The sequence below is a fragment of the Myxocyprinus asiaticus genome, chromosome 4 (assembly GCF_019703515.2).
Source record: "Myxocyprinus asiaticus isolate MX2 ecotype Aquarium Trade chromosome 4, UBuf_Myxa_2, whole genome shotgun sequence".
In the NCBI taxonomy this organism is placed as follows: domain Eukaryota; kingdom Metazoa; phylum Chordata; class Actinopteri; order Cypriniformes; family Catostomidae; genus Myxocyprinus; species Myxocyprinus asiaticus.
Genome location: NC_059347.1, coordinates 7212856 through 7239405, shown reverse-complemented (window position 1 = coordinate 7239405; position 26550 = coordinate 7212856). Strand labels below are relative to the sequence as shown.

Sequence of the window (26550 nt, the reverse complement as noted above, 5' to 3'; positions counted from 1 at the left end):
GTCCAACATGATCATTCCCTTGGTCCCCCTCGCCCGGAGTTTGGGTGTGTGACTCGCGCTTTCCAACCCATCATGATGGCTGGTCCAGACCGTCCGACTCGGCCATGCGATTCAGTTTGCCAGGTGCCCGCCCAGGTTCAGCGGTGTCCGCTTCACCTCGGTGAAGGGCGAGAACGCCTCTACCTTTCGTGCGGAAGATCGCTACCCTTCTGCGCAAGGGCACGATAAAGCCTGTCCCTCCAGCCGAGATGAAGAAAGGGTTCTACAGCCCTTATGTCATCATACCAAAGAAAGGTGGTGGGTTGCAACCAATCCTGGACCTGCGAGTACTGAACCGAAGGCCAGGCGTACCAGTACAAGGTCCTCCCCTTCAGCCTGTCCCTGTCCCCTCGCGTCTTCACGAAGATCGCAGAGGCAGCCCTTGCCCCGCTAAGGGAAGTGGGCATCCGTATCCTCATCTCGATGACTGGCTGATCCTAGCTCTCTCTCAAGAGTTACTGTGCGCACACAGGGACCGCGTGCTTTGCCACCTCAGCCGACTGGGGCTTCAGGTCAACTGGGAAAAGAGCTAGCTCTCCCCGGTTCAGAGCATCTCTTTTCTCAGTTTGGAATCTCAATGACAGCGTGCCTCACGAATGAGCATGCACAGTCGGTGCTGAACTGTCTGAAGGTGTTCAGATGGAGAACAGCGGTTCCACTGAAACACTTTCATAGGCTCCTGGGGCATATGGCATCCTCAGTGGCAGCCACAACACTCGGGTTGATGCATATGAGACCGCTTCAGCACTGGCTTCGGACTCGTGTCCCGAGATGGGCATGGTGCCATGGGAAACATCGCGTGACCGTTACGCCGGTCTGTCGCCACCTCTTCAGCCCTTGGACCGACCTCGCATTTCTACGGGCAGGGGTTCCCCTAGAGCAGGTCTCCTGGTGCATCGTGGTTACAACAGATGCCTCCAAGATGGGCTGGGGCGCTGTATGCAATGGGCACACAGCTGCCGGCTCCTGGACTGGCCCGTGGCTGCTTTGGCATATCAACTGCCTAGAGTTGTTGGCAGTACTTCTCGCCCTGCGGAGGTTTCGGCTGTTGATCCAGGGCAAGCACGTGTTGGTCCGGACGGACAACACAGCGACGGTAGCATACATCAACCGCCAAGGCGGTCTACGCTCCCATTGCATGTCACAACTCGCCCGCCGTCTCCTCAGGAGTCAGCAGCGCCTCAAGTCACTACGAGCCACTCACATCCCGGGTGACCTCAACACCGCAGCGGACACACTGTCATGTCAGGTTACCCTCAGGGGAGAGTGGAGACTCCACCCTCAGGTGGTCCAGCTGATTTGGAGTCGATTCGGTCGAGCACAGGTAGACATGTTTGCTTCCCGGGAATCCTCCCACTGCCCGCTTTGGTACGCCCTGACCAAGGCACCTCTCGGTATAGACATGTTGGCACACAGCTGGCCCCCTGGAATACGCAAGTATGCGTTTCCCCCAGTGAGCCTTCTTGCACAGACCCTGTGCAAGGTCAGGGAGGACGGGGAGCAAGTCATCCTAGTAGCACCATACTGGCCCACCCAGACATGGTTCTCGGATCTCACGCTCCTCGCGACAGCCCCCCCCCGGTCAAATTCCCCTGAGGAAGGACCTTCTTTCACAGGGACGGGGCACCATCTGGCACCCGCGACCAGACCTCTGGAATCTCCACGTATGGCCCTTGGACGGGACGTGGAGGACTTAAGTGGCCTACCGCCCGTGGTGGTAGACACGATCACTCAGGCTAGGGCTCCCTCTACGAGGCACCTGTATGCCTTGAAGTGGTGTCTGTTTGCTAAGTGGTGTTCTTCCCGACGCGAAAACCCCTAGAGATGCGCAGTCGGATCGGTGCTTTCCTTCCTGCAGGAGAGGTTGGAGGGGCCGCTGTCCCCCTCCACCTTGAAGGTGTATGTAGCCGCTATTTCGGCTCATCATGATGCGGTAGATGGTAAGTACTTGAGGAAGCACGACTTGATTATCAGGTTCCTGAGAGGCGCTAGGAGGTTGAACCCCTCTAGACCCCACCTCGTCCCCCCGTGGGACCTCTCTGTAGTTCTTCAGGGTCTACGGGAGCTCCCTTTGAGCCCTTGGAGTCAGCTGAGGTTAAGGCACTCTCTTTGAAGACTGCCCTCCTGACTGCGCTCACTTCCATCAAGAGGGTAGTGGACATGCAGGCATTCTCTGTCAGCGAATCGTGCCTGGAGTTTGGACCGGGTTACTCTCACGTGATCCTGAGACCCCGAGACCTCTTTTAGGGATCAGGTGGTGAACCTGCAAGCGCTGCCCCAGGAGGAGGCAGACCCAGCCTTGGTGTTGCTGTGTCCGGTGCAAGCTTTACGCATATATTTGGATCGCATGCAGAGTTTTAGAAGCGCCGAGCAGTTCTTTGTCTGCTTTGGTGGACAGCGGAAAGGAAGCGCTGTCTCCAAACAGAGGATCGCCCACTGGGTCTTTGACGCCAAATTCCACGATGGCATATCAGGCTCAGGAATTGCCACCCCCTGCGAGGTTATGAGCCCACTCTACCAGGAGTGTGGTGGCCTCCTGGGCCCTGGCCAATGGTGCCTCTTTGGCAGACATCTGCAGAGCAGTGGGCTGGGCAGCACCCAACACCTTTGTGAGGTTCTCATCTCCGAGTAGTGGCAGGCACGAGCAGGTAAGTTCTGGGACAACTGGCCGGGTGTACCGCTTGCGCATAGCGCCTTTCCCCTCCCTTGAAGAGAAGACATGCGCTCTTGACTCCCAGTAGTGTTCACAGACTGTGATCCCTGGATGACTTTCCTCCTTAGCCCTGTGGCAGTTGAGTTTGTGGAGAAACTCGCTACCTGCTCAGTAAGTGCACTAATGAGGCCCTGTACTGAGGTAGGTGCTCCGCATGTGCTGGTTCCCCCGAAGGCAACCCCGTGTGATATTTTCCGCAAAATCGTTTCCCTGTCGGTAAACTGCGTCTTCCTTGGGCAAGTGCCCCTCTGCCCCCGATCACCATGCCTTGTAGAAACTCCTCCCCCTTTGGGTAGGACCTACCACGGGACCTCTCCACATGACATCCTTCCGACAAGGCTCGGTAAAGACCATGTGACGTATTTCCACTCAAAATACCCCACTCAAAATGTGGTCTCCATGATGTCTTCCCCTTGGGAATGACACCCCCCGACATGGACAATTAGGTTCCCAGTCAGTTAACAAATTCCACTCTTTTTGGGGAGAAAAGAAAAGGAAAAGAGGCCTCGGCTGGGCTAGCCTGTCCACCTATTCGTTGGGCAGTCGACTTGTGCCTGAAGGACTGTTCGACGCTCATTAAGAACATTGGGGGAGGTTACGTGATGGCCTGGAGCGCTGGCTACGAGGCACACGGCAGTCTGCCCGTCACACACCACCACTTCACGTAACACAGTTCAGTTAGTTGTGGCGTTTTGTATAGGGACCCCTAGTGTCACTACATCGACACAACGTCGAGTGAGTGACAGATAGGGAAAGTCATGGTTACTTTCGTAACCTCCATTCCCTGATGGAGGGAACGAGACGTTGTGTCCCTCTTGCCACAACACTGAACTACCTGCTGAAATGGCTGGGACCCTATCTCGGCTCCTCAGCACAAAACCTGAATGAGTGGTTGCATACCAGCTCCTTTTATACCCGTATGTCCGGGGGAGTGACATGCAAATTCCACTCACCAATTCTCACTGGCCTTTTAAAAAAAAAAGATCAGAGGTGTTTGGGGCTCCCAAGAGTGACCCCTAGTGTCACAACATCGACACAACATCTCGTTCCCTCCATCAGGGAACGGAGGTTACAAAAGTAACCATGACATTTTCTGGGCTGTTAATTAAGCAATCTTTAATATTTTATGTGGGACTATTAAGTGATATGTTTAAAAAAAAAAAAAAAAGCACAAAGCAAAATAAATAAAGCTTTTGTCTACATGTGCTTCTGTGATGAAAAAGCTTTTATGATACTCTCATACAATGATGCCCGGTGACAAGGCAGCACCCAAAATTATGCTTTTAAATCCAGTAAGTGAAACAAAATCTATAATAGGATCCAACTGAAGGCCAGTATCAATGAGCGTGTTTACATGCACAATCTTACACTGATTATGCTTAATAAGCCGACAACTTGTGTTGTCATGCAAACGCCCTAAATGTTTTTCCTTCATCGGGATAAGGTCATAAGTGGCTTAAGCAAGAACTGAACGACATGGGTTGATTTTTCACCATTACCCCGATTTACCTATACTGTTGCACTTACAGGTTTATCGAATGTGTGCAAATGTTGTATATATGCCTGTTTACATTTTGACAAGAAAAGCAGAGAATAATCTGATGATTTCAAGTCTCATGTCAACGCATCTTCCTTGCGTTGTTGAATATTTTGAATAAGCTGATTTTTGATAGTTATCAGCATATTGTTGTGCATTTTAACATACTCATTGTGACTCTAATGGCTTCTACAGACACATTTATGTAGAACTTTACAATACATTTACATTTATTCATTTAGAAGATACTCTTTCTCAAAGCAATTAACAAATGAGAAAAAACATATTTTTATCATAGAATCAGAGGTGGGTAGTAATGCGCTACATTTACTCCGTTACATTTACTTGAGTAACTTTTGGGGAAAAAAATACTTTTAGAGTAGCTTTAAAAGTGGGTACTTTTTACTCTCACTCCAGTAAATTTCTAATGAATTTTTTTTACTTTTACTTCTTTACAATGGGTGGCATCCCTGTCATTACATTACTGGGTTTAATTTTAATTAATGTGTAATTTATTGAGAGATAATTGAATGGGACTTTTATGACAGCGGAAGTTCACACAGCTGCGCACGCTGCACCGCTGTCACAGACTGTTACTCAATCACTGCTGCAGCATCAAATTCTTCAAAGTGAAACACTTTCTTCGCTCCGCTCAGTGAAAAAAAATAATAGTTTCGTCAATGCAATGCCTTCATTTAACACCAAGACAAGCAGATATTTCAAGATTAAAATCACAGCTCCAATTTAAGGCTGCACACTGAGGTAAATTTTGGCTCTAATCCTAATGCGGGCTTTTCTGTGTAATGAGATGGTCATTTTCTCTTATGACTCTTATGACACCAGTTTTTAAGTGTACATTTTTAAATCAGTGCAGCAATATATCAGTGAGCTTTCTCCCGTGTCCTGCATGTCATAAGCGTATTTACGCATTTACCCCGCACCCTCGCGGGGGTACTGGAAACTATCGCAGCTACTTTAGGCAGATTAACTGAATAAATCCATGTAAATATCCAAGTTAAGTGTAAATCATTGCCATTCGTGTGATCGATAACTGGAGCGCGAACAGACAGCATTTCTGCACGGGCACAGTGAGGTGCGCGGGGTGCACGCCTGTTAGATGTGCGGGCGCGAGGCAATCGTATGGCGAAGAGAGTGGCTGTGTCCGCAAACGTTCACTCATTCACTATTTCCTATATAGTGAATGGCAATTAGTGCACTATATCTCAGCAGTAAGTGAACGAAATGAGTGAATTAGAACGCTGATGTATACACCGAGGGTCGGAGCTCTGGGGCTGTCGCAGAAACAACGTCACATATGAAATTTTAAAATACTTGGGCCTTACTTGTTATTCTAATTAAATTAAATATTAATACAATAAATCTTCATTCTTAGTCATTCAGTCATTTTTAATATATACTGTGTGTTAATATAAAGAGTAAACACATTTTATCAAATAAAGAATACATTTTAAAATGTATCTCTATGTTTTGTCTCTCTGTATGTTATTATGTTATTTTAATCAAGTAATGATTTGTCAAAAAGTAATTTACTACATTAAGCATGAAATAAAAAAAATGCAGGAGTGAAGGAAGCAGTAAACTCCCAGCTCGTATGTCTTCCCTGTGGTGGTTTGTGGGCAATTAAGAAATTAGAGTGCATTGTCGGTAATGATGAGTGAACAAATGTAGGGAACAAGTGGCTCACTCAGAATTCAGACACTCCTACAAAATGGCAGACACCTGAAATAGTGCTCTATATAGTGGATAGGGGCAGTTTCAGACACAGCGAGTGTTCCACGACAGGGGTTGGTGCCTTACGCACAAGGCTGTGTATATGCATTTAGAGAGTGGTGGTACTTCTGTACAGAACTAATGATCTAAATACTTACGACACTGAAAACTGTAACTACACTGAAATAAGAATCCACACAGGACTTTAAAAGCTATGAAATAGCGAAAGAAGGCATTAATAAAGCATGATCTTGTTTTGGTTTATATTTCAGCATTATATATAATGTCCTTGTTGGACTTTTTCACGTTTTCACTGTAATAATTACTAGAAATGTTTCCAAACCTCTCTTATTGACAAATTCATCCAGATCTGACAAGAGCCCTTAAAGGGATAGTTCACCAAAAATTACAATTCTCGTTATTTACTCACCCTCATGCCACCCCTGATGTGTATGACTTTCTCTCATCTGCTGAACTCAAATGAAGATTTTTAGAAGAATTTCTCAGCTCTGTAGGTCTATACAATGCAAGTGAATGGGTGGCAACATTTTAAAGCTAAACAAAATCACATAAGTCAGCATAAAAGTAATCCATAAGACTCCAGTGGTTAAATCAGTATCTTCAGAAACAATGTGATAGGTGTGGATGAGAAACAGAGAAACAGATCACTTTCACATTCTTCTTGTGTTTTTGGTGATTCACATACTTCTCTGCATATCACCCCCTGCTGTTTAGCAAAAAATGACAAATATTGATCTGTTTCTCACCCACACCTATCATATCACTTCTGAAGATATGGATTTAACCACTGGAGTCTTATGGATTACTTTTATGCTGCCTTTATGTGTTTTTTGGAGCATCAACATTTTGGCCTACAGAGCTAAAATATTCTTTTAAAAATCGTAATTTGTGTTCTGCAGAAGAAAGGAAGTCATCCATATCTGGGAAGGCATGAGGGTGAGTAATTTTTGGGTAAACTATCTCTTTAAAGTGATAGCTCAGCCATAATTTAATATTCTGTCATAATTTCCCTACCCTCATGTTGTTCCAAACCAGTGTGACGCTTTGTATTATTTTGAACACAAAATATGTTAGACAGAATGTTAGGGACTTACAGTCTGTTCTATTGATAAAACCATATCCCAAAGAATATTTAGCTTTATGTATTATGGTGTACATGCACAAATCAATCTCCAGGGGCGGTTTTAGGGTCAGTGGATATTCGAGACTTGGCCCAGATCACTGTGGATACGTATGGGGCCATACTTTGATGAAATCTTGGTATATAATAGACTTTAACATAAAAGTTTAAATGTTCCATCTGTGAGGTGTTATTTATATAAAGTAAATCTTAAAATATCACTGGAACTAAAACTAAAAGGTCAATAACTTTTGTCTCAGCTTTAGATATGGTTACAGATCAAAATGTGCGTGCTTTTGACACTCTGTACTTTAAAATGTGATTAAAATCTATTTTGTACCTTTCGGCTTTCCATAGTTCAACATAGTATACAATTGACAGTTTTATATCATTTTGTTGGTGTTTTTTAAGTTAGATTAAAAGTGGTGCTCACGCAAAGAAATACTTGCTGGATTTGGATTTTCTGAATACTTGTTAATAATACAGTTTTGTGAAAAAGTTTGCGTAATTCCGCAAGCATATTTTTTTACAATTTGTTTTCATGGTCATGTAGGCTACTATATCTAAATATTGGGTAGTTATTTTATATAGAGGGACCAAGTCAACAGTTTCCAATTTCTCTCCAATCAGGCATTATGACAGTTCACACACAGCCGCAGTCACGAATTGCGATCGATCTCCTTGAATGTGTGCAAATACGCAGTGAGTGCTGGATAGCAGCCACCAGTAAGACTGAAATTGAGTAAAACTATATTACCTAAATTGTAAAAGGCTGATATCCTTATTTTTAAATATTACTTGGTATTAAACAAATTTATATTTTATTATTGACTTGATATCGAAGTACTGGCACTTTTGAAAACATTTAGGGCTTTACTAAAAACATTCAGGGCATAAGCCCCAGTAGCCCACTCAAGCACCACCCATGGCAATCACCAAAACATTGTTTGGAAGAGGTCAAAGGGCTGTAATTATAAAAGGAAACAAGTACAATCCAATAGCCTTATTCTTCAGGTACAGATGAAACTATTGAATAAATTGTATCATATTGATTATTTTGTTTGCTTTAACCACTTGCTTGGTTCCTTCTAAGTGTTATTAATTAAAGAGATATTGCAAGGAATTGATTACCCAATCTAACCCTCTTCTGCTTGTTTTCAACGGCTTCTTTTCAACCCCCACTATGCATCTATTTATTGAACCTAGTGTGATAGTGATTTGCTAACCCTCAAGATGTTAGCCACACAGCTCTACGTTCACTACTGGAGAAATTTGGATATTTCATGCCCCAGAGAAACCTTTATCATGTGATTTACTAAGCGCCCATACAGAATAAGTGCTTCTACTTTGCCATTATTTTCATTTTCTGTGTGCTTTGCATAACACTATGATGAAGTGAATAGAACTGACACTGATACATAAACAGCTCGTGGTCTGTGTATGCAATACCAAATGCGCATTAACATATCACCCCTTTTGCTAATTTGCATGGAAGCATTTTCCAAGTAACAGCTTGCATCTATAGGATCAAAGTATATAGCAAAACCAGCTGGCACGTTATTGATCAGTCATTGATTGTTAAATTGACTAAGTTGGTCCATCAATCAATTTAACACTTACACATGGCAAACACACAATAAGACCCTCTGGAAAAAAGGATGTGTAAAGCAGTTCAATTGTATAAAGAATCTAATATAAAAACTAGTGAAGGATTCAAAATATGATAAAAATGTGAATTTAATACAACACAGGCACAGATATTGATAGAAACCAGAAACTTAAAAAAAAATAAAACAAGTATTCTGACTCTTTATTTCAAGTCATAAAAATCCCCTGATCTTTGCGAGGATGAATGGAGGATTCTCAGAACTCTGCATGCATGTGGACAGTTGCTCATTGCATGTCTTTTTGCAGCCTTGACAGACGATTACATGTACATGTAAGTATATGGATCCAAAAGTCGGTACAGACACCGGGTGAAATAATCAGTAGAGTTTTAGAAGAAATCCTGGCTATCTTGGCCCTTTTATGTAGAATCAGCTCTATCTACTGTACACTGATCGGCATCATTGAGCCTGGCAGGCCAAAGAGGACTTTTGGGGAACATAACGTGACATAAGCTTTCTTGAGGATCAGCTGAGAGCTATTCTCTCCCCTTTCACTAATAACAGGATTAGTTTGGGGGTAGAGACAGACTGAGCAGCAGGTCCAAACAAACTCAGATTTAAAAAAAAAAAGGGGGTGGGGGGGGTTGTAGGTGGCAGAGAAAAGACAAAAAGAGTCAACTGAGTGAACGTTATTAAACTGCAAAATATTCTGAATATTCTTAATTAGTATCTTTGTCTTGTTTTTCAAGAAAGAGACATAAATGTCTTTTAAGATGAGATACATTTACCAGAGAAGCAAAACTTCATGAGATATTAACTCGTTTTCAAAAGTATCATACATTTAAAAGTGTTTAGTTTGGTTCCATTGGTAGATTTGTTTTTCACTTGTTTTAAGCCTCATTAAATATAACAAAAGAAAACATGCCAATTAAACGAGGAAAAAATGCACTGACATGTAAGATATATTCTTAGAAAAGAACTCTTCATATTGTTTGCAGATTTGCTTCTCAGGAAAAGAATACATTGTTTTTAAGGAAGCTCGCATATTTTTCCTGGAAGACATGACAAATGCACTGATTAAGAAAATGTTTTTGTTGTTGTTGTTGTTGTTTTTTATTTTATTTTTTTTTTTTTTCAAATAAGATATAATTGAAAATGAAATATGGCTTCCAACAAATATGTTAAACTTCTTTGACAACTCATCTTAATCTCATTTGTTGTTTTACTCTTCTTGGTCTTTCAAAAGTTATTATGAATGTTGTTACACAGTCGTGAGTAAAAAATATGGGGTACCAATCTATCTATCAATGTATCTCCGTCTATCTCTATTTTACATTGCACAGTACAGTTTGATTTTCAAATGTTTGATTTCACCAATGATTTCAAAATTTTACACAATACTTTGATCTGAGTTTGAAGTCACCCTAAAGATCCAACCACTTCCAGCACACTGTTTACTGTCACAAAATAGAAATATATCCTAATGTTTCACTAATGAGGCTATATACAACCCAAAACATCTGTCGATACCAAAAATGGCTGTCTAAAACCTTCATTTTCTGGTGTAAGTCTGGCCTTGTTTGGAGAATTGAAGAGTTATAAGGAAGAGGATGAGAGAGAGAGAGAGAGAGAGAGAGAGAGAGAGAGAGAGAGTCATTTAGTAAAGAATAAAAACAGCTGTGGTGCTGAGGAATTCTGGGAAAATCTGAGAGACAACAACCAGTTTTTATGAAAGTCTGACCAAATCCTCTGAGATGCTCTGTAATCACTTTTAGCATGAACAGTGTTGAAGGGGATATATTCTATGTCCGAAATCGCATACTGTCAGAGTATATACTACATTTGATGAAGGACGCACTTCTCAGCCAGTAAAAAAGTCATTTCTTTAGGTATGCAGGTGAGTATTATGTATACATTCGTGACCCGAATATATATCGTTATAACAACAACCGTGAAAATAATCTACGATGGTTTTGTTAAACAAGCACAATTTTAGCAAAAGGAAAATTTTTCTTGGTATATACAGCACTTAAAGTTGAAAAGAACCTTTTGTCTCACAGTTTCTTTTTAATTCAGCAGTGAACAGCAGATGTGCACTTCTCGCTTACTTTTTAATGACTACTGAGGATTCAGATACCCTACTCCACTGGCATACTCTTTTTGGCATACTAGTAGATAAACATGCATATTCAAACACAGCAATAGATTTGTACATAGGGAATTTGAACATATAATATCTACAGTATATATTTGAAAGATAGCTTGAAATAATCAGATTGAGACAGAGAGTGAATCAGAATGCATGAGAGAGCAAAAATAGCCTGTGTAGTGTACATTGAGTGAGTTGTAGTTTAAGTTGTAAGGAGGATCCTATCTCGACAGGAGGGAAATAAAGTAGCACATTTGTCCCATCTCAAAACCCACATCACAGACACTGACTGGAAATAAACAGTAAAGTGGGGTTAAAAAGTCCACCAAAACCATCATTTGTAAAAAATAAAAAAAAAAACAATTAAAAGTAAATGATGAGATAATTTTCATTTTTGGGTGAACTATCCCTTAAATGAAACAATTATCTGCAATAGAAGCATTTTCACTAGTAGTCCAGTGGTGGAATTTTTGACCCCTATGTAAATTGACCAAACTGTTTTCTTCTCAAACAGACATGCAAAATATCTGTTTATATATCTGTTTTTATATTTATTATTTAGACTTTACTGACAGTTGAGATAAGGCTCATACTTGCAAACCCTCTCATTGTAAGTATTTCTCAGGTTTTCTTTCCCCTTTAGCAAAACTAATTGTGGTTTTAATGGCTCTAAACATTCCAAATATAGAAATCTCGGTGATCGCACAAACTTTTTGTTACTTGTTTTAGGCGACATCCACACTAGCTACATTTACATGTTTTCAATCGAAAACGGATTACAGTGTCCTGTTGGTCCTAGTGTAGATATGGTCCTAGTTTGATAAACTGGACTTACCTATCAATGATGACAGGGTCAGATGGCGTCTCATTGCGGTTACCACAGCTTTTTTTCTCACAACAGCGACTGTGTATTAAAAAGAGAACAAAATGAAAGAGTTAAGACTTGTTCTGAAAGGCAGCATAAAACCACTACTACTGAGATAATTAAGGCAGGCCAGCAATCTGTCATATTGATTGTGAATGATCAAGCTCAGCCCCGCTTCTAAAACATTCACACACGACCCTACACAGAGCAGACAACCCACACACACCATCATCGGACCTCCTGTCTGTGCACAGACCACCCCCCACTTACCCCCACCTCTTGTACCGCGCCACCAGCATAACAAAAAAGCCCCCCACCCCTGGCCATCTGCCTATATGCTTTCTCCTTTCTCCCACCCCACAACCCCCCCTGTCAGACAAAGTCACTCCCCAGCTGTGTCGCCTGCCTTCTGCACCCCCTTCCCCATCAGCTCTGTTATTAACCAGCTGTGAGCGCCCACTCGGGCATCTGCTGGCTACACAATGGGGGCAGAGCCCATTCTGACTCCCCCTCTGCCCTCCCTGATGCTGTCCTCAAGCCTGAGGTCACCGCACACCCCCTGTCCTTTCTGTCTCCTGTGACACTTGCTGTCGCTTTTTCTCTTAACCCACCTGTTATGTATGCTCTTGGACATTAACTTGTTCTCGTCCTGCACAGAAAATGTTTTGCTTATGATACTTAGCCTTGTTTGTGAGTCATTGTTACAAGTTTAGGGTGAGGCTCGCTCTAGGAAGATATTTTAGGTTAGGGTTAGGGAATTTCTTCTCTGCGGGAAGAAATTCAACCCAATCTCGTGACAAGTCATAATAATAACAGTACAAAATGGCGAAATCATAAGAAATCGTTTGAGCTGCCTCGTACAAAAACGTATGACTTTTACTATAAAGTAAAATAAACAAACCAACAAACAATGTTATTATGATATTTCCTAAGTTAAACTCCTAGCCCAAAAATAAATCTAACAATGAAGTCTGACCCCTTACCAAAACCCTAAACATAACCATGATTTTAACAGGAACATGGACGAAAGAGAATCATTAGTTTAAATGAAAAATTGATTTACCCACCTTCATGCCATTACAGATATGCATGACTTTCTTTAATCTGCTGAGCACAAACTAAGTTTTATAGAGGAATATCTCAGCTTTGTAGGTCCATACAATGCAAGTGAATGGGTGCCAAAATTTTGAAGCTCCAAAATCACATAAGGGCAACATAAAATACTCCAGACAATTCTGGTGGTTAAATCCATATTTTCTGAAGTGATATGATAGGTGTGGGTGAGAAACAGATCAATATTTAAGTAATTTTCCCTTGACTTTCACTTTCTTCTGTTTTTGGTGATTTGCATTCTCCGTGCATATCGCCCCCTACTGGGCAGGGAGGAGAATTTATGAAAAAAATGACTTAAATATTTATCTGTTTCTCACCCACACCTATCATATTGTGTCTGAATATCACTGGGGCGAAAGGCATATTATCACATGGATTAACCACTGGAGTTGTGTGGATTACTTTTATTACTTATGATTTTGAAGCTTCAAAATTTTGGCACCCATTCACTTGCACTGTATGGACCTACAGAGCTGAAATATACTTCTAAAAATCTTCGTTTGTGATCCACTGAAGAAAGAAATTCATACACATCTGGGATGGCATGAGGGTGAGTAAATCATGAGAGAATATTCATTTTTGGATGAACTATCCCTTTAAACGAGCATTCTTACAATTTTTCGTAAATTTAATCCCTAAACGAAAGCTACACCTAAGCCATGATTTTAATAGAAAAATAACTTTTGTGAATACATCGGGGATTGGAATGAGGCAAGCAAAATTTTATTGATTTGAAATTCTGTTTGTTGATTGGTTTGTCCAATAGTCATACCTTTTTGTATGAGCCAAGCCGCACGATAGCCTATCTTACAATTTTGCCATCTCGTACAAATTATTACAAGTTTTCATGAGTACGATGTTGGTGAAAAGAGTAAATGTCAAACATTGTTGAATATGATGCAGGGTTAAAGGATTTGAACACCTTTACATTGCTGATGAGAGGGTGTGGCTGTTTTTTTTTTTTTTTTTTTAGGCTAAGTTGTTGCCATACAGAAACATAGGTGACAAATGTGTATTTGCATGGTACAAAGTACCAAAGAGTTGCATGGCCTCCCACAGGATGCTCACAGAACAAAGTTCTAGCCATGAACGCCCAACAGCTCTGAAATGTTTGTTCAAGCATTTTTACAGCTTTGAGAAATAATTACACTGAATACACTATATAAGAAATATATTACACTGTCACCTTCGATTAAAACAAGATGCAGCATTGCCACTGGTAGTCCTGTCATCACTAACATTATTAATCTTTATTGGGGTTTTAGGAAGGTGGAGTAGTGATCTAGAAGTGGTTAGACTACAGCCTGTTCTAGAGTAAATAAAAATTTGCTGCATTTTTCTAAACTTGGAGACACAATAGCCTAATCCTCTGTTTAGCTTGGACCCTGTGCAGCACAAATATGGATTTGTTTGTGTTTTTTACTCACCTGCACATGACCTCATGAGTTAGCAGAACACGACACATTTCTGGATTCTTGTTTTGTCCTTCATATGATATGGGCTAAATCATGGAGAAAATAATTTAAAAGGGGTCATCCACACATTATAGAGCAAAACTTAGAAAGTATTTCATGTGGCTAGTTGCCCATTAGCCTCAGAAACATAATGTGGAGCTTTACCTGTTTAGTGACAGAATCAATGAGTCGTGCATAAAGGTTCTGTTCTGTGCGAACACCTGGAAACAGGAACAACACAGACTTTGTTAATGGCTCTCTCTAAGCTAAATGAAAAAAAAAAATAATGAGACAAATGAAAACAGTATGTCAGATAAATATGGAACCACACTGGGTCAAATAGCAGGGGTGAGATGTGCCAGTAGTGTTACAACAGTAGAGTCAGTTATGTCTTTGTTGAGAAACATCAACAAACAAAATAAAATATTCATTTAAAGTATTAAATAATCACATGATCAATGCTTGTTTGAGAGCATCCTTATGTTCTAATGGACAGATAAATATGCATAGACATACAGGTATGAAGTTGGATAAATTTAGTGAGCATACCATTACTGAAAAGGAGTTGGAGTTTATAGTGAGTGCCATTGTTGGTCTTTTCTCCGGTCTGCTCCTTTGAACAATGGAAAAAACAGATACAAGAAAAATAAAAATTTGATTATGCACAATTAACAATTAACATTGAGGAGACTGCAAATTCAAAACAGGAAATCTTAATGACTGAGTAATGACAGGTAACAACTAATAAAACTCTGATAGTGTTTTAGAGTCTGTGAACTTTTTTTTTTTTTTTACTTCTCTAACAGAGAACAAACCAAGGCCCAAGAAGTGATAAAAAGTAAGGAATAAAATGTGGATGGGGGAGAAAGAGAAGAAGACAGAGTTGGCAGGAGAGAAGGAGGCGCTAGAATAAAATATAGGTTAAAGTACAAGAATTGTAATATTATTACTTCTAATATTAGTGATAATATTACAGGTAATAATATTAAAATAATATGTAACAAAGGTTCCCTTTGTTACATATGAGATGCCTACATATATAATGGAAGGAACATTTGTAATATTTGTACTATTGATTGGACATTACCACTCAGTAATATCCAATCAATGTGAAACATGATAAGAATATACCTTGTCCTGCTCCACAAAGTCAACAAATGCGGTCCTCTCCACCTCCACAGGCTGCCCATTGCGATCAAAGAGTGCCAGCACGAAATGGAAGAAGTTTGACTTTCTGAGGTTGGAGGGAGGCTGCTTTTCAAAGTGAGCTCGGGATAAGGCCACTCCACTGTGGATGAGGGGTTTTGAGGAACAAAGAGCAGACGGTTTATACTTTTACACATTGCTTTCGCAATCCACATACTATTGACCACCCACCCAACATAAAGTCACAATTCTTAAGTTACATCCCTGTCAAGAATTAGTTAAAACTCTTCCACATTCGGAGCTCCACACGTTGAAATATCTTCCTGTGTCACGGCTCCAGATTTGTTAGTTGTCAGTGGTTTCGTTTGCGTCCAAAACGCTCAATTTTGAATTAGTGTATAATTCAGTGATGCATGACGTCACAGGTTCATCGGTTTGCGTTAATAATGTAGTGATGGAAACCTAAAGCAATACAAATATGTGAGATTAAACGTTTGTTTTATTTGCAACTAAGCTATCAGAAAATCCCATAGACATCGTTTAGGTGTTGGATTATTTATTATTATTAGGCTATTATTATTGTTGTTGTTCTTATAATTATTATTATAAATATGGAATTCGTTATTTATTTTTCTTGGTCGGGTTTTCTAAATAATAATAATAATAATAATAATAATAATAATAACTTACACTTTGAGTGCATGTAGGCTACTTATGAAGCAACCATGAGGACTTTGATATTACTGTTAGGATATTCTTGTTTACTTCACTGACATGTTTTGTAAAATAAAATACAAATAATGTCATGAAGCATATAGGCATGAATCTCTGTGGTGTTGACATTAATTCACATATGACATTAATTCTCATTCATTTCTGCAATTTTGAAAATGGTCAAATCACAGGATAATTAGGCTAAATCTTTGATAAGTCGAGTCAAGTCATTTTTATTCATAAGATTCGATCGTTGATTTAATATTTCGACATTTTTTAAGATTTTGAATGCTCTATTAAAATTGTCGCCTAAAAGCACCTAAAAACATTTAGTTCAGAAAGCAAAACGATAACTTGTTGATTGACTGCTAATAATTCAAAAAGAAGGTACAGACCAATGACCAACTGTAGAGGGTTAATCATCGATTCATTTACAGAACTATTATCATTAGGCTCCAGAACAAACTGATCCAAACTACAAAATCCAAATGCAATAGTAAGTTTAAATTCGTTTATATTACGATTATTAGCCTACTAGTATGCAGTCTAATAATAATAATAAATCAATAATAATAATTTAAAAAAACGTTTCATTCTCAAGTTTAAGATTTGTCAGTTGTGCTTATAGGGCAAGCACGGAATCATCGTTCGACAACGAAAAGTAACATCAGAAAAAACATCTAGCTATTTGGGTGAACAAGAAATGAAAGGGAATGAGAACGTCCACAAGCAATCGCCGTTCAAGTGACGCGCTCAAGCGTCTTAAGATATCATTATTAATGAGTAAATCACCGTGAGACAACCCGGGTTTTGTTGTATTGTCTTGTTTTGTTTTGGCTCTTTCAGTCGGCTCGTGTCACCCCAGTTACTTGAAGCACTGAAGGCGAGCTGATCCTGATCATGAGCTATGTATTTCTATGTCATTTTATACTTGCGTGGCCATCGAGGAGATTGGCTTGTTGTTGCACTTACTTTTTTTTTTTTTGTTTTTTTTTTTTGGTGGAAGAGGACGCTTAAAAATGTGATTTTGAAATTAAACGGTAAATGATATTAGTTAAATAGTGCTTGGAAATCGCACTATTGGAATCGAATTTGCAATATACAGCAACGAATATTTTGCGGATGTTAGCCTTCTGTTGTAAGCCCAAATTCTGCTCTGTTAGGCTTTGTTATTTGTGATATATTGATAGCATTAAAGGCAAAATTTTCATACATTCTTCAGGTGATGAGCCTTTATATGTGCAGGCTTCAGCTAAATGAAAGAAGTCAGTTACCTTTGTGCCGCTATGTTTGCATCAGTAACACCGACATTCCGCACCCAGGAACGGACAGGATCCATTTCTTCTTCAAAAGTTTGCACTTTCGCCCCAGTGATGTTTCTTGCCAGGTGATCTTGACTCCCAAACATTTAAAACAAAATCGCAATGACAATACAACTTCCGGTGCCCAACTGCACAAGGACTACTGCAAAAAGTCGAAAGAATCTGAAGATGCTATAAAGATATCACGATTCGTAAAGATATTTCGATTTTTAGAATTCCGATATTCTCCGAGACAGGCTGTGATGTCCTCTTTCTTTTTATGAGTTGTGAGGAAACCTGCTGCGTAGATTTGTCCTTTTTCGGGACCCATGCATTGTTGAAGCCAAAGTTAAGTATTTTGTCCGTTAACTACGATCACCTGTACAGGTCCCAAATACTGTCTTTATCTGCAAATATACTGCTACACTGCTAAATATAAATCCACAAAAGGCTCAAAACTCGAGGCTGAGTGCTCTGCCTATTACCTCCTGGAAATGATGAGGATGCAGCTAATGGGAATCGCAGGCGTTTAAAACCATGAGAACGTGATGATGCAGCCAGAGTCTATTGGGACCTGGACTGAATGGGTTGCACTGCCAGATCCCGAGAAAGAGGAGGGGCAGCTCCGTATTTGGAGAAAAACTGCAGTCATATTATGACGTTGAATTCTGATTTTAGACTTTAGGCGAAAACCGTTTATTGGGAAATATTCATGAGAACATCTCTAAGTAAACAACTTCAACGAGGACACGTCTATGAGCACTTTAACGATAACGAGGCATTTTTGAGGCATACGGATGAAAATAAAATAACTGGCTAATTAGATGTCAAGTATAGCAATTACATATTAGGCTACAGGTTGTTGTGTGTTGTAATTGGATTTAAACGAATTATGGAAATACGTATTTTACATAATTTACATACAGTCTGCATAGATTACCAGAAATTAGCCTAGATACGACAGAACCTTTATTTATCTTTTTTGGGCCTTGTTAATGTGCTTTCTTCAAATAAATAAAACTCTAAAATGAAATGGTTTCAACACTGAATAGCTAGGATTGCATGTTTTGGTTTTTACAAACTGTTTTTGTACTGTTCTTATAAACGCATCCATTACAAAGAAAACGAATCGTAAATGAGCTTGAAGGACTGACATCTGTGGGCAGAAAAGCAGCAGACGGGCAAAACAAAGAGATTTTACGAAACTTTTTTTTTAACCATTTCCTCACTCGCTTGGCGCTCGCGCTATAAGAAGAAACCTTTCCATCTTTTCTTGCTACTGGATGGGGTCATTGTCTGTGCGTGAAGCTCAAATAACTAAACAATGAGTGAAAGCCCCCCCCCCCCCCCCCCCCCCGTACACACTACCACCACCCGGCTTATACCAACCATCTGCCAGCACGCCTCGAAGTCAGCTGTTCACCCTATTATGTGACCTGTTGCGGAATCCATGTACTCTGCAACGTGTTTATTGTTTTCTACTGCATTTGCTTGCCCTATAAAAAAAAAAAAAATTATAATAATAATTGTCACCAAGGATACATAGGCTTATTGCAATTTTTTTTTTTTTTTTTTTTTTTTTTTTTACTTTTCTAATTCACTACTTACAGGCTATATTTTCTTTAAAAATAAATAAATAAATAAATAAATAAATACTTCAATTCTTTGCGTTTTCATGGGCTATATGAAACTCTGCTAAGTGCCCGCATTGTAGAGGAGCTAAAAATCACAGCCCTAATTTCCGTCAAAGCTTGAAAAGACCACTTTGACGTTCTCGCCTTAAATTAAAAAATACAGGCCTGTAGCCTACTATAGCGTCGGTAATATGAATTCATGATGATGTTTCTATTTACAAGTTAAGATCTTTCCAGGGAGTATGTTTTGCAGGCAGGTTTATTAGCTGAGCGTTACTGTGCGCATATCTTTTTTTTATTATTATTTTTTTTTTCGTGAAATACGTAGCCTACAATAGGACAGCAAAATTTGCTGTTTTAATTTCAGAATCAGAATCAGAATGAGCTTTATTGCCAGTATGCTTACACATACAAATAATTTGTCTTGGTGACAGGAGCTTCCAGTGCACAACAAGACAAAACAGCAACAAGTTAATAATAAAATATAATTAAAAACATAAATACAAATAGAATAAAATACAAATTGAATATTTTGATTATAGAATTTGAATACATCTTTATTATTTGGTTTATTAAATCGAATATTTGGCGGAAAGTTTAAGGCAAATAAGTAGCCTACTATTGTGTTTTATAGGCTACATAGAATTATTTCTGAGAGAACATATGAATACCTAAAGCATAGCATGCACTCCTAACCCAGAGTAAAAATGAGCAAAAGTTAGTAAAAAATAAATAAATAAATAAAACAATAATAAAAAGGAACAAATTTTAGTGACTGTAGCCTAAATGTATTTGAGCCCTTTTGTAACCTTTGAACGCGTTTCTACAATGTAGCTTAATAATTATTAAAATTATTTTTTAGGTTAATTAGACAAGTATTTCACATGCATAAATATTACATAATCGGTCAAATGGTCGAGACCTCACATAAATTGATTCTCTTGAATTTACAAAACAAAAAAACAAATAATAATTAAGATGCAATAAGAAATGTCATTTCTATGGGTTTTTTTTCTCCTTAAAGCATAGGTTAGTATATGCTGTAACATTTTGCTGATATAGCAAACAATATGTCATGTATCATAACCCTATTTAATTTTACATTTTGCTTCCTACATTATATTTGATGAACATTTTATAAGGCATTTTCTTTTTGAAAAGAGCAAGAAATGTGTTCATTTACATGCACAAGGCATTTTATTAAATGTTTTTCTGTAAGCCTTTTGACAAACGTGTAAATTGATTGTTGATCACATTAAAATAGTTGTGAAAAGTCTATCATATCATAGTCCTATATATCACCAGTTAACCAATGAAATGTTACAGGAGGGAAATCACTATGGTACATGACCACCACCTTCCTGATGTGTCAAAAAGGTTGTGATGGGGGTTGGATGGTATAATAATTATTTTGAACAAGTCAATTTGATGATCACAATAAATTCCAGAATACTGCATGCAGGTTGTAACTACAGCACTTGACATTACTTTACACATTCTATGGATAAGTTCTAGATTTCTAAGCTATGTGAAGGTGGGAGTTATAGGCTAGACGTTGAAACAAAATGTGTTACAACACTTCCCGGTCTCACCTAAATTGTATTCATGTTGATTATAGGCACTTTTTTTTTATTTTTTTAGGGGAAATATCCAAGTTACACCTTAAGGATTAAGGTGGTCCGTGGCCCAGTGCAATTCACGTACTTTGTTTTTTTTTTTTTAGTTTGAAAATTCAATTGAATTTTACTTGTTTAACCTCAAGGACACGGGGTTATCCCTTAATTGCATGGGAATTTTGCCAAACACTCTTACATATTCGAGTCTTTAGAGACTTATATTTATCACAGGCACTTATATTTATCATAAATGGATCTACAAAATGCCCAGATAGTGTATACTTTTCTAAATATTTTCAAGACAATTAGATAAATAAAATATATTTTGATATATTTTGATGTTTTAATTTTCATAAATCAAAGTTATAATGCAACAAATCAGGTCAAGTCTCAGAATTCATGACTTTCACACTGAAATCTCATGAGATGCAACTGGCTGTCAAACACATATTGTACAGTACATACAGTACACCCAAATGACAATAGTCATATCATACTGTTCATGTGTTGTCCTTGCTATAGTTTACATTTATGTTGTTTCTTCATCAAATAGCAATGTTAAATGTAAATCAAGTCAATTACTGAAACATCAGCGCCACCTTGAGAAACAAATTGCATGTATGATATGTAAGTGTACACACATATGGAATACTGATAATTCACCATGGTGATAACTCATTGTTGCACAGGAAATCAGTGTGATATAGTTTTAACTTGTATGAATATAGTACTAATTTCTCTTGTAATAAACAAAGAAATAGATTTTCTGTGATAGTAAACTTACATAGATATGAAATAATCATAAAATATAATTTATGGAAGTGCACAAAAAAAAAAAAGATGACACTCTTTCATACCTAGGGTCTCTAATAGCCCTGTACAGTTTTGGTACTTACCATTATTTAAAAAAATAATAATAATAATAAATAAATAAATAAATATTGGAATTTTGGCATTTTTCTGTGTTACACATTTTTATAAGAGAAATATTAAGGAATACTTAAGCGGTATGGGCACAACTCCAAAAAATTAATGAGGTACAGAGGGTGGAATGAGGTATGCGTTTAAGGGTTATCAAATACTTGACAAACACTCTTTAACAGCTTTTCAAAATATGAGCTCTAAAGAGCACTTTTTACACATTACGTTTTTTGTTAGACTGTAGTAAAAAGTGTAAATAACTCCACGATTAACTGATGATTAGACCCAAGTGCTGGGCTATGCTATATTTACAGTGTATTATTGGCAGCAATTGTTAATCCAGAAAGGCACCGTTTGTTTACAGCTGTTACTGTATTGTACAATAAGTGTTGTACTTAATAAAACAGCAGCATACTGTATTTGCACAACACTCTTTCATACACTAATTCTGTCAAAATGCAGCTTGTCACTGCATTTATGTGTTACAGCAGTATTTAAGGTATAGTTCAACCAAAAATGAAAATTCTCTCATCATTTACTCATCTGAAAGTGAAAGTTAAAGTGGACATTTAAACTTTTTGTATTATTTGAGCTGTAAAGTTGTCAAAACCGTCATTTTTACATTCGTAAAGGGTTTTGGGGTTTAAGGCATTATGTCGTCCTGGCAACAAAGTTTTAAAACTGGATATAACTTTACACAGAAAAGGTTAGTAAGTGATTTCTTCACACGAAAATAATGTTAACACACATATTGTTTAGGTCTTGTGGCTATACCTTTGAAACAGTGATTATTTTAAAGGAATGTTCTGGGTTCAACACAAGTTAAGCTCAATCAACAGCATTTGTGGCAAAATGTTGATGACTACAAAAATTTATTTAGACTCGTCTCTCATTTTCTTAAAAAAAAAAAAAAAATCTGTTACAGTGAGGCACTTTGGAATGTGAATGGGGGCCAATTTTTGAATGCTAAAATATTTGTTCAAAAGTATAGCCACAAGACATAAAAGGATATGCATGTAAACATGATTTTAGTTACAATGTAATGTCAACAAACCCTAAAATGACTGTAAAAATTACGATATAAACAACTTTAAAGCTAAAATAATAAATTAGTTTTAACAAAAGAATTAATGTAAGTGCTTATATAAAATTATAAGCTTCACATTTCCGCCTTTAAACCCTCCAAAAAATGGCCCCCATTAACTTCCATTGTAAGTGCCTCACTGTAATCTCGATTTTTTCTTTTTTTTTTTTCTTTTTTTTTTTTTGAAAGAAAAGGAGGGACAAGACGAAATACATTTTTGTGGTAATCAACAGTATTCCACAAATGCAGTCCGTTATGCTTAACTTGCATTGAACCCAGAATATTCCTTTAATAAGAGTTATTAGAAGAAATGGTGATGCTACACAAAGGTAAACACTCGACTGTCCCAACTTTTTTTGGAACGTGTTGCAATCATCTGATTTACAGTTGAAGTCAGAAGTTTACATACACCTTAGACAAATACATTTAAACTCAGTTTTTCACAATTCCTGACATTTATAGGTGCATCTAAAAAAATTTGAATATTGTGGAAAAGTTAATTTTTTTCCGTAATTTAATTCAAAAAGAGGAACTTTCATATATTCTAGATTCATTACACATAAAGTGAAATATTTCAAGCCTTTTTTTGTTTTAATCTTGATGATTACGGCTTACAGCTCATGGAAATCAAAAATCCAGTATCTCAAAATATTAGAATAAAGAATTTATAATACAGAAAAAAAAATTTTTCAGAAGAAACCTTCTGAAAAGTATGTTAATTTATGCACTCAATACTTGGTCGGGGCTCCTTTTGCACGAATTACTGCATCAATGCAACGTGGCATGGAGGCAATCAGCCTGTGGCACTGCTGAGGTGGTATGGAAGCCCAGGTTGCTTTGATAGCGGCCTTCAGCTCGTCTGTATTGTTGGGTCTGGTGTCTCTCATTTTCCTCTTGACAATACACCATAGATTCGATATGGGGTTCAGGTCAGGCGAGTTGGCTGACCAATCAAGCACAGTAATACCATGGTCAGCAAAACAGTTACTAGTAGTTTTGGCACTGTGGGCAGATGCCAAGTCCTGCTGGAAAAGGAAATCAACATCTCCATAAAGCTTGTCAGCAGATGGAAGCATGAAGTGCTCTAAAATCTCCTGGTAGACGGCTGCATTGACTCTCGACTTGAGAAAACACAGTGGACCAACACCAGCAGATGGCATGGCACCCCATATCATCACTGACTGTGGAAACTTCACACTGGACTTAAAGCAACTTGGATTCTGTGCCTCTCCACTCTTCCTCCAGACTCTGGGATCTTGATTTCCAAATGAAATGCCAAATTTACTTTCATCTGAAAAGAGGACTTTGGACCACTGAGCAACGGTCCAGTTCTTTTTCTCCTTAGCCCAGGTAAGACGCTTCTGATGTTGTCTCTGGTTCAGGAGTGGCTTGACACTAGGAATGCGACACTTGTAGCCCATTTCCTGGAAACGTCTGTGCGTGGTGGCTCTTGATGCACTGACTCCAGCCTCAGTCCATTCCTTGTGAAGCTCCCCCAATTTCTTGAATCGGCTTTGCTTGACAAACCTCTCAAGGCTGGTCATCTTTCCATGAATATGCTTTGATACAGCCAGCCCTTTCAGCAATGACCTTCTGTGGCTTACCCTCCTTGTGGAGGGTGTCAATGAGTGTCTTCTGGACAAAAGTCAAGTCAGAGGTCTTCCCCATGATTGTGGTTGTGTGTACTGAACCAGACTGAGAGATTAAAGGCTCAGGAAACCTTTGCAGAGTTAATTAGCTGATTAGAGCTCTTCTCAGGTCGACATTTATGTATTATAAATTCTTTATTCTAATATTTTGAGATACTGGATTTTTGATTTCAATTGACATTATGTGGCAGCTAACTAGTAATAACAATTGACATTTTAAAAACGCGTCCACGCACGAAAGCCAGAACTTGAAACGACACTTAATGCTCAAGCAAGCCTAATTTTAACTGCAGCATGACTGTTTTGTGAAATGAAGGTCTCCCGAACAGACATTCAAAAATCATAATTTTTCTTATGAATCTACCAAGGAGATCTATAATACATGGAAAAATCTATCTAATAACATCTGCGATTTAAATGTTGCTTGCAATAAATTTCGTTTCGTCAGGGTACACGGTTATGCTGCGTTCCATTCAAGTTGGATGTGGGATATTCCTACTTGATATCTCCGACCATAAATGCATTCCATTCCCCGATATTCGGAACTGCAACGCTCCCGTTAGCAGGGTTTGACTCTCATTAGAGATGTCTCCTAGCAACCCAACTGATGAACAATGCTGCAGCTCTAGAATTGTGCTTCAGGTGTACGATTATAGTAGATTATAGAAAAGAGATTATAATGTTTTATACACCTGTTTCTGCAGGCGTTTGTTAAACAAGCTTTAACATCATGTAATGTGGAAACGAACTCAATCATCGATATTACTTAATAAAGTGAATGTTTATCACTTTGTATATGGACTTTGTATGTCGACATGTTTGTGTGACATCATGCCCCTGCATCTCAGCGAAATCGGAGTTGAGAATTTCTGACAAACTGAGTTCTAACAAACTCATCGGCTATTTATACACAGACACTAATTGCAATTTAAAAAGCCACAGGTGTGGGAAATTAACCTTTAATTGACATTTAAACCTGTGTGTGTCACCTTGTGTGTCTGTAACAAGGCCAAACATTCAAGGGTATGTAAACTTTTGATCAGGGCCATTTGGGTGATTTCTGTTATCATTATGATTTAAAAAGGAGCCAAACAACTATGTGATAATAAATGGCTTCATATGATCACTATCCTTAAATAAAAGACAAGTTTTTTTGCATGATCAGTCATATTTTCAAAATCAATGCCAAAATTTCATAATTTCTGTCAGGGTATGCAAACGTTTGAGCACAACTGTATATATATATTCACAAGGTAAAACATAAAATAATGTAGTGTTGTAGTGCTTCACAGGGTGAATCGAATTTACAAATCACTCCTTTTTGTTTTATTAGATTTTCCATACTGTCCCAGCTTTTTTGGAATTGGGGTTGTAAAAGGCACTCCAAAAAGGTACCTCTGTGTTCTTTGAAACATTGGGTGTGTCATTTTAGAGAGACATGCCTAGGAGTATCTACTTATGAGCTAATTTGTTGAATTAGATGTGTTAAATGAAGACATCCAACATGTCCAGTGCCGGGGTGATCCATGAAGAACCAGCATTGAGAACCACTGCTTTTTTACAGACACCTTACCTTAAAGGACTTATTTTTCCTTATAGAGGACAAAAAATGGCTAACTTCATAATTTGTCATTGCCAGCGCTTTTATCCAAAGTGAATCATATGCTTATTATAGGGACAGCCTTCACTGGAGCAACCTGTGAGCCTTTCAGTTACCAGTCCAAGCTACCTCACTTTCTTTCTACCTTAAGATCACTTTACACAATGTGCAGTCTTATGGTTTCAAATTTATGCCAAACGTATTGCGGTGGCAGAAAATTGCAGTCTGACATTGCTTCTGAATGTATAACTAAGGGAAAAAATCTTCTCAACCCAATCAACAGACAGTATTATGATGACGTCATACAACAGTGTAAGCACCATTTTGGTAGGTCTGCAGAGTCTGGTGCACTGGCAGGAGGATACAGGATGCCTCACTCACTTTCAAGAAAACATGACCAGTGACTCCAGTAAAGATTGGCAACTGAAAATTAGGCCTGTGCTAAACCACATGAGGAGCAAGTAAAAATAGAAAGTAAGAACCAGTGCTCAATTGACCCTTCGCTAAGCTCCGCCCCCTAGGTTACCGTTGCTTGC

General features: G+C 38.6%; 1 protein-coding gene across 2 annotated transcripts in view; it reads right to left on the bottom strand.

Annotated features, from left to right (window-relative positions):
- The window catches only part of LOC127435766 (transcription factor COE2-like), a 51384-nt gene extending 33517 nt beyond the window's left edge, over positions 1 to 17867 (bottom strand). Inside the window, exons 1-6 of one of the 2 annotated variants that reach the window (XM_051689448.1) lie at positions 17484 to 17867; positions 15481 to 15637; positions 14899 to 14962; positions 14515 to 14570; positions 14323 to 14396; positions 11753 to 11821 (exon numbers count right to left, since the gene is read on the bottom strand). In XM_051689448.1, coding sequence (XP_051545408.1) covers positions 11753 to 11821; positions 14323 to 14396; positions 14515 to 14570; positions 14899 to 14962; positions 15481 to 15637; positions 17484 to 17617 — 554 coding nt within the window. In that variant the 5' untranslated portion in view covers positions 17618 to 17867. The remainder of the gene's footprint in view (positions 1 to 11752; positions 11822 to 14322; positions 14397 to 14514; positions 14571 to 14898; positions 14963 to 15480; positions 15638 to 17483) is intronic. The other variant, XM_051689458.1, reaches the window with a different exon arrangement.
- Between the last annotated feature and the right edge of the window lie 8683 nt (positions 17868 to 26550).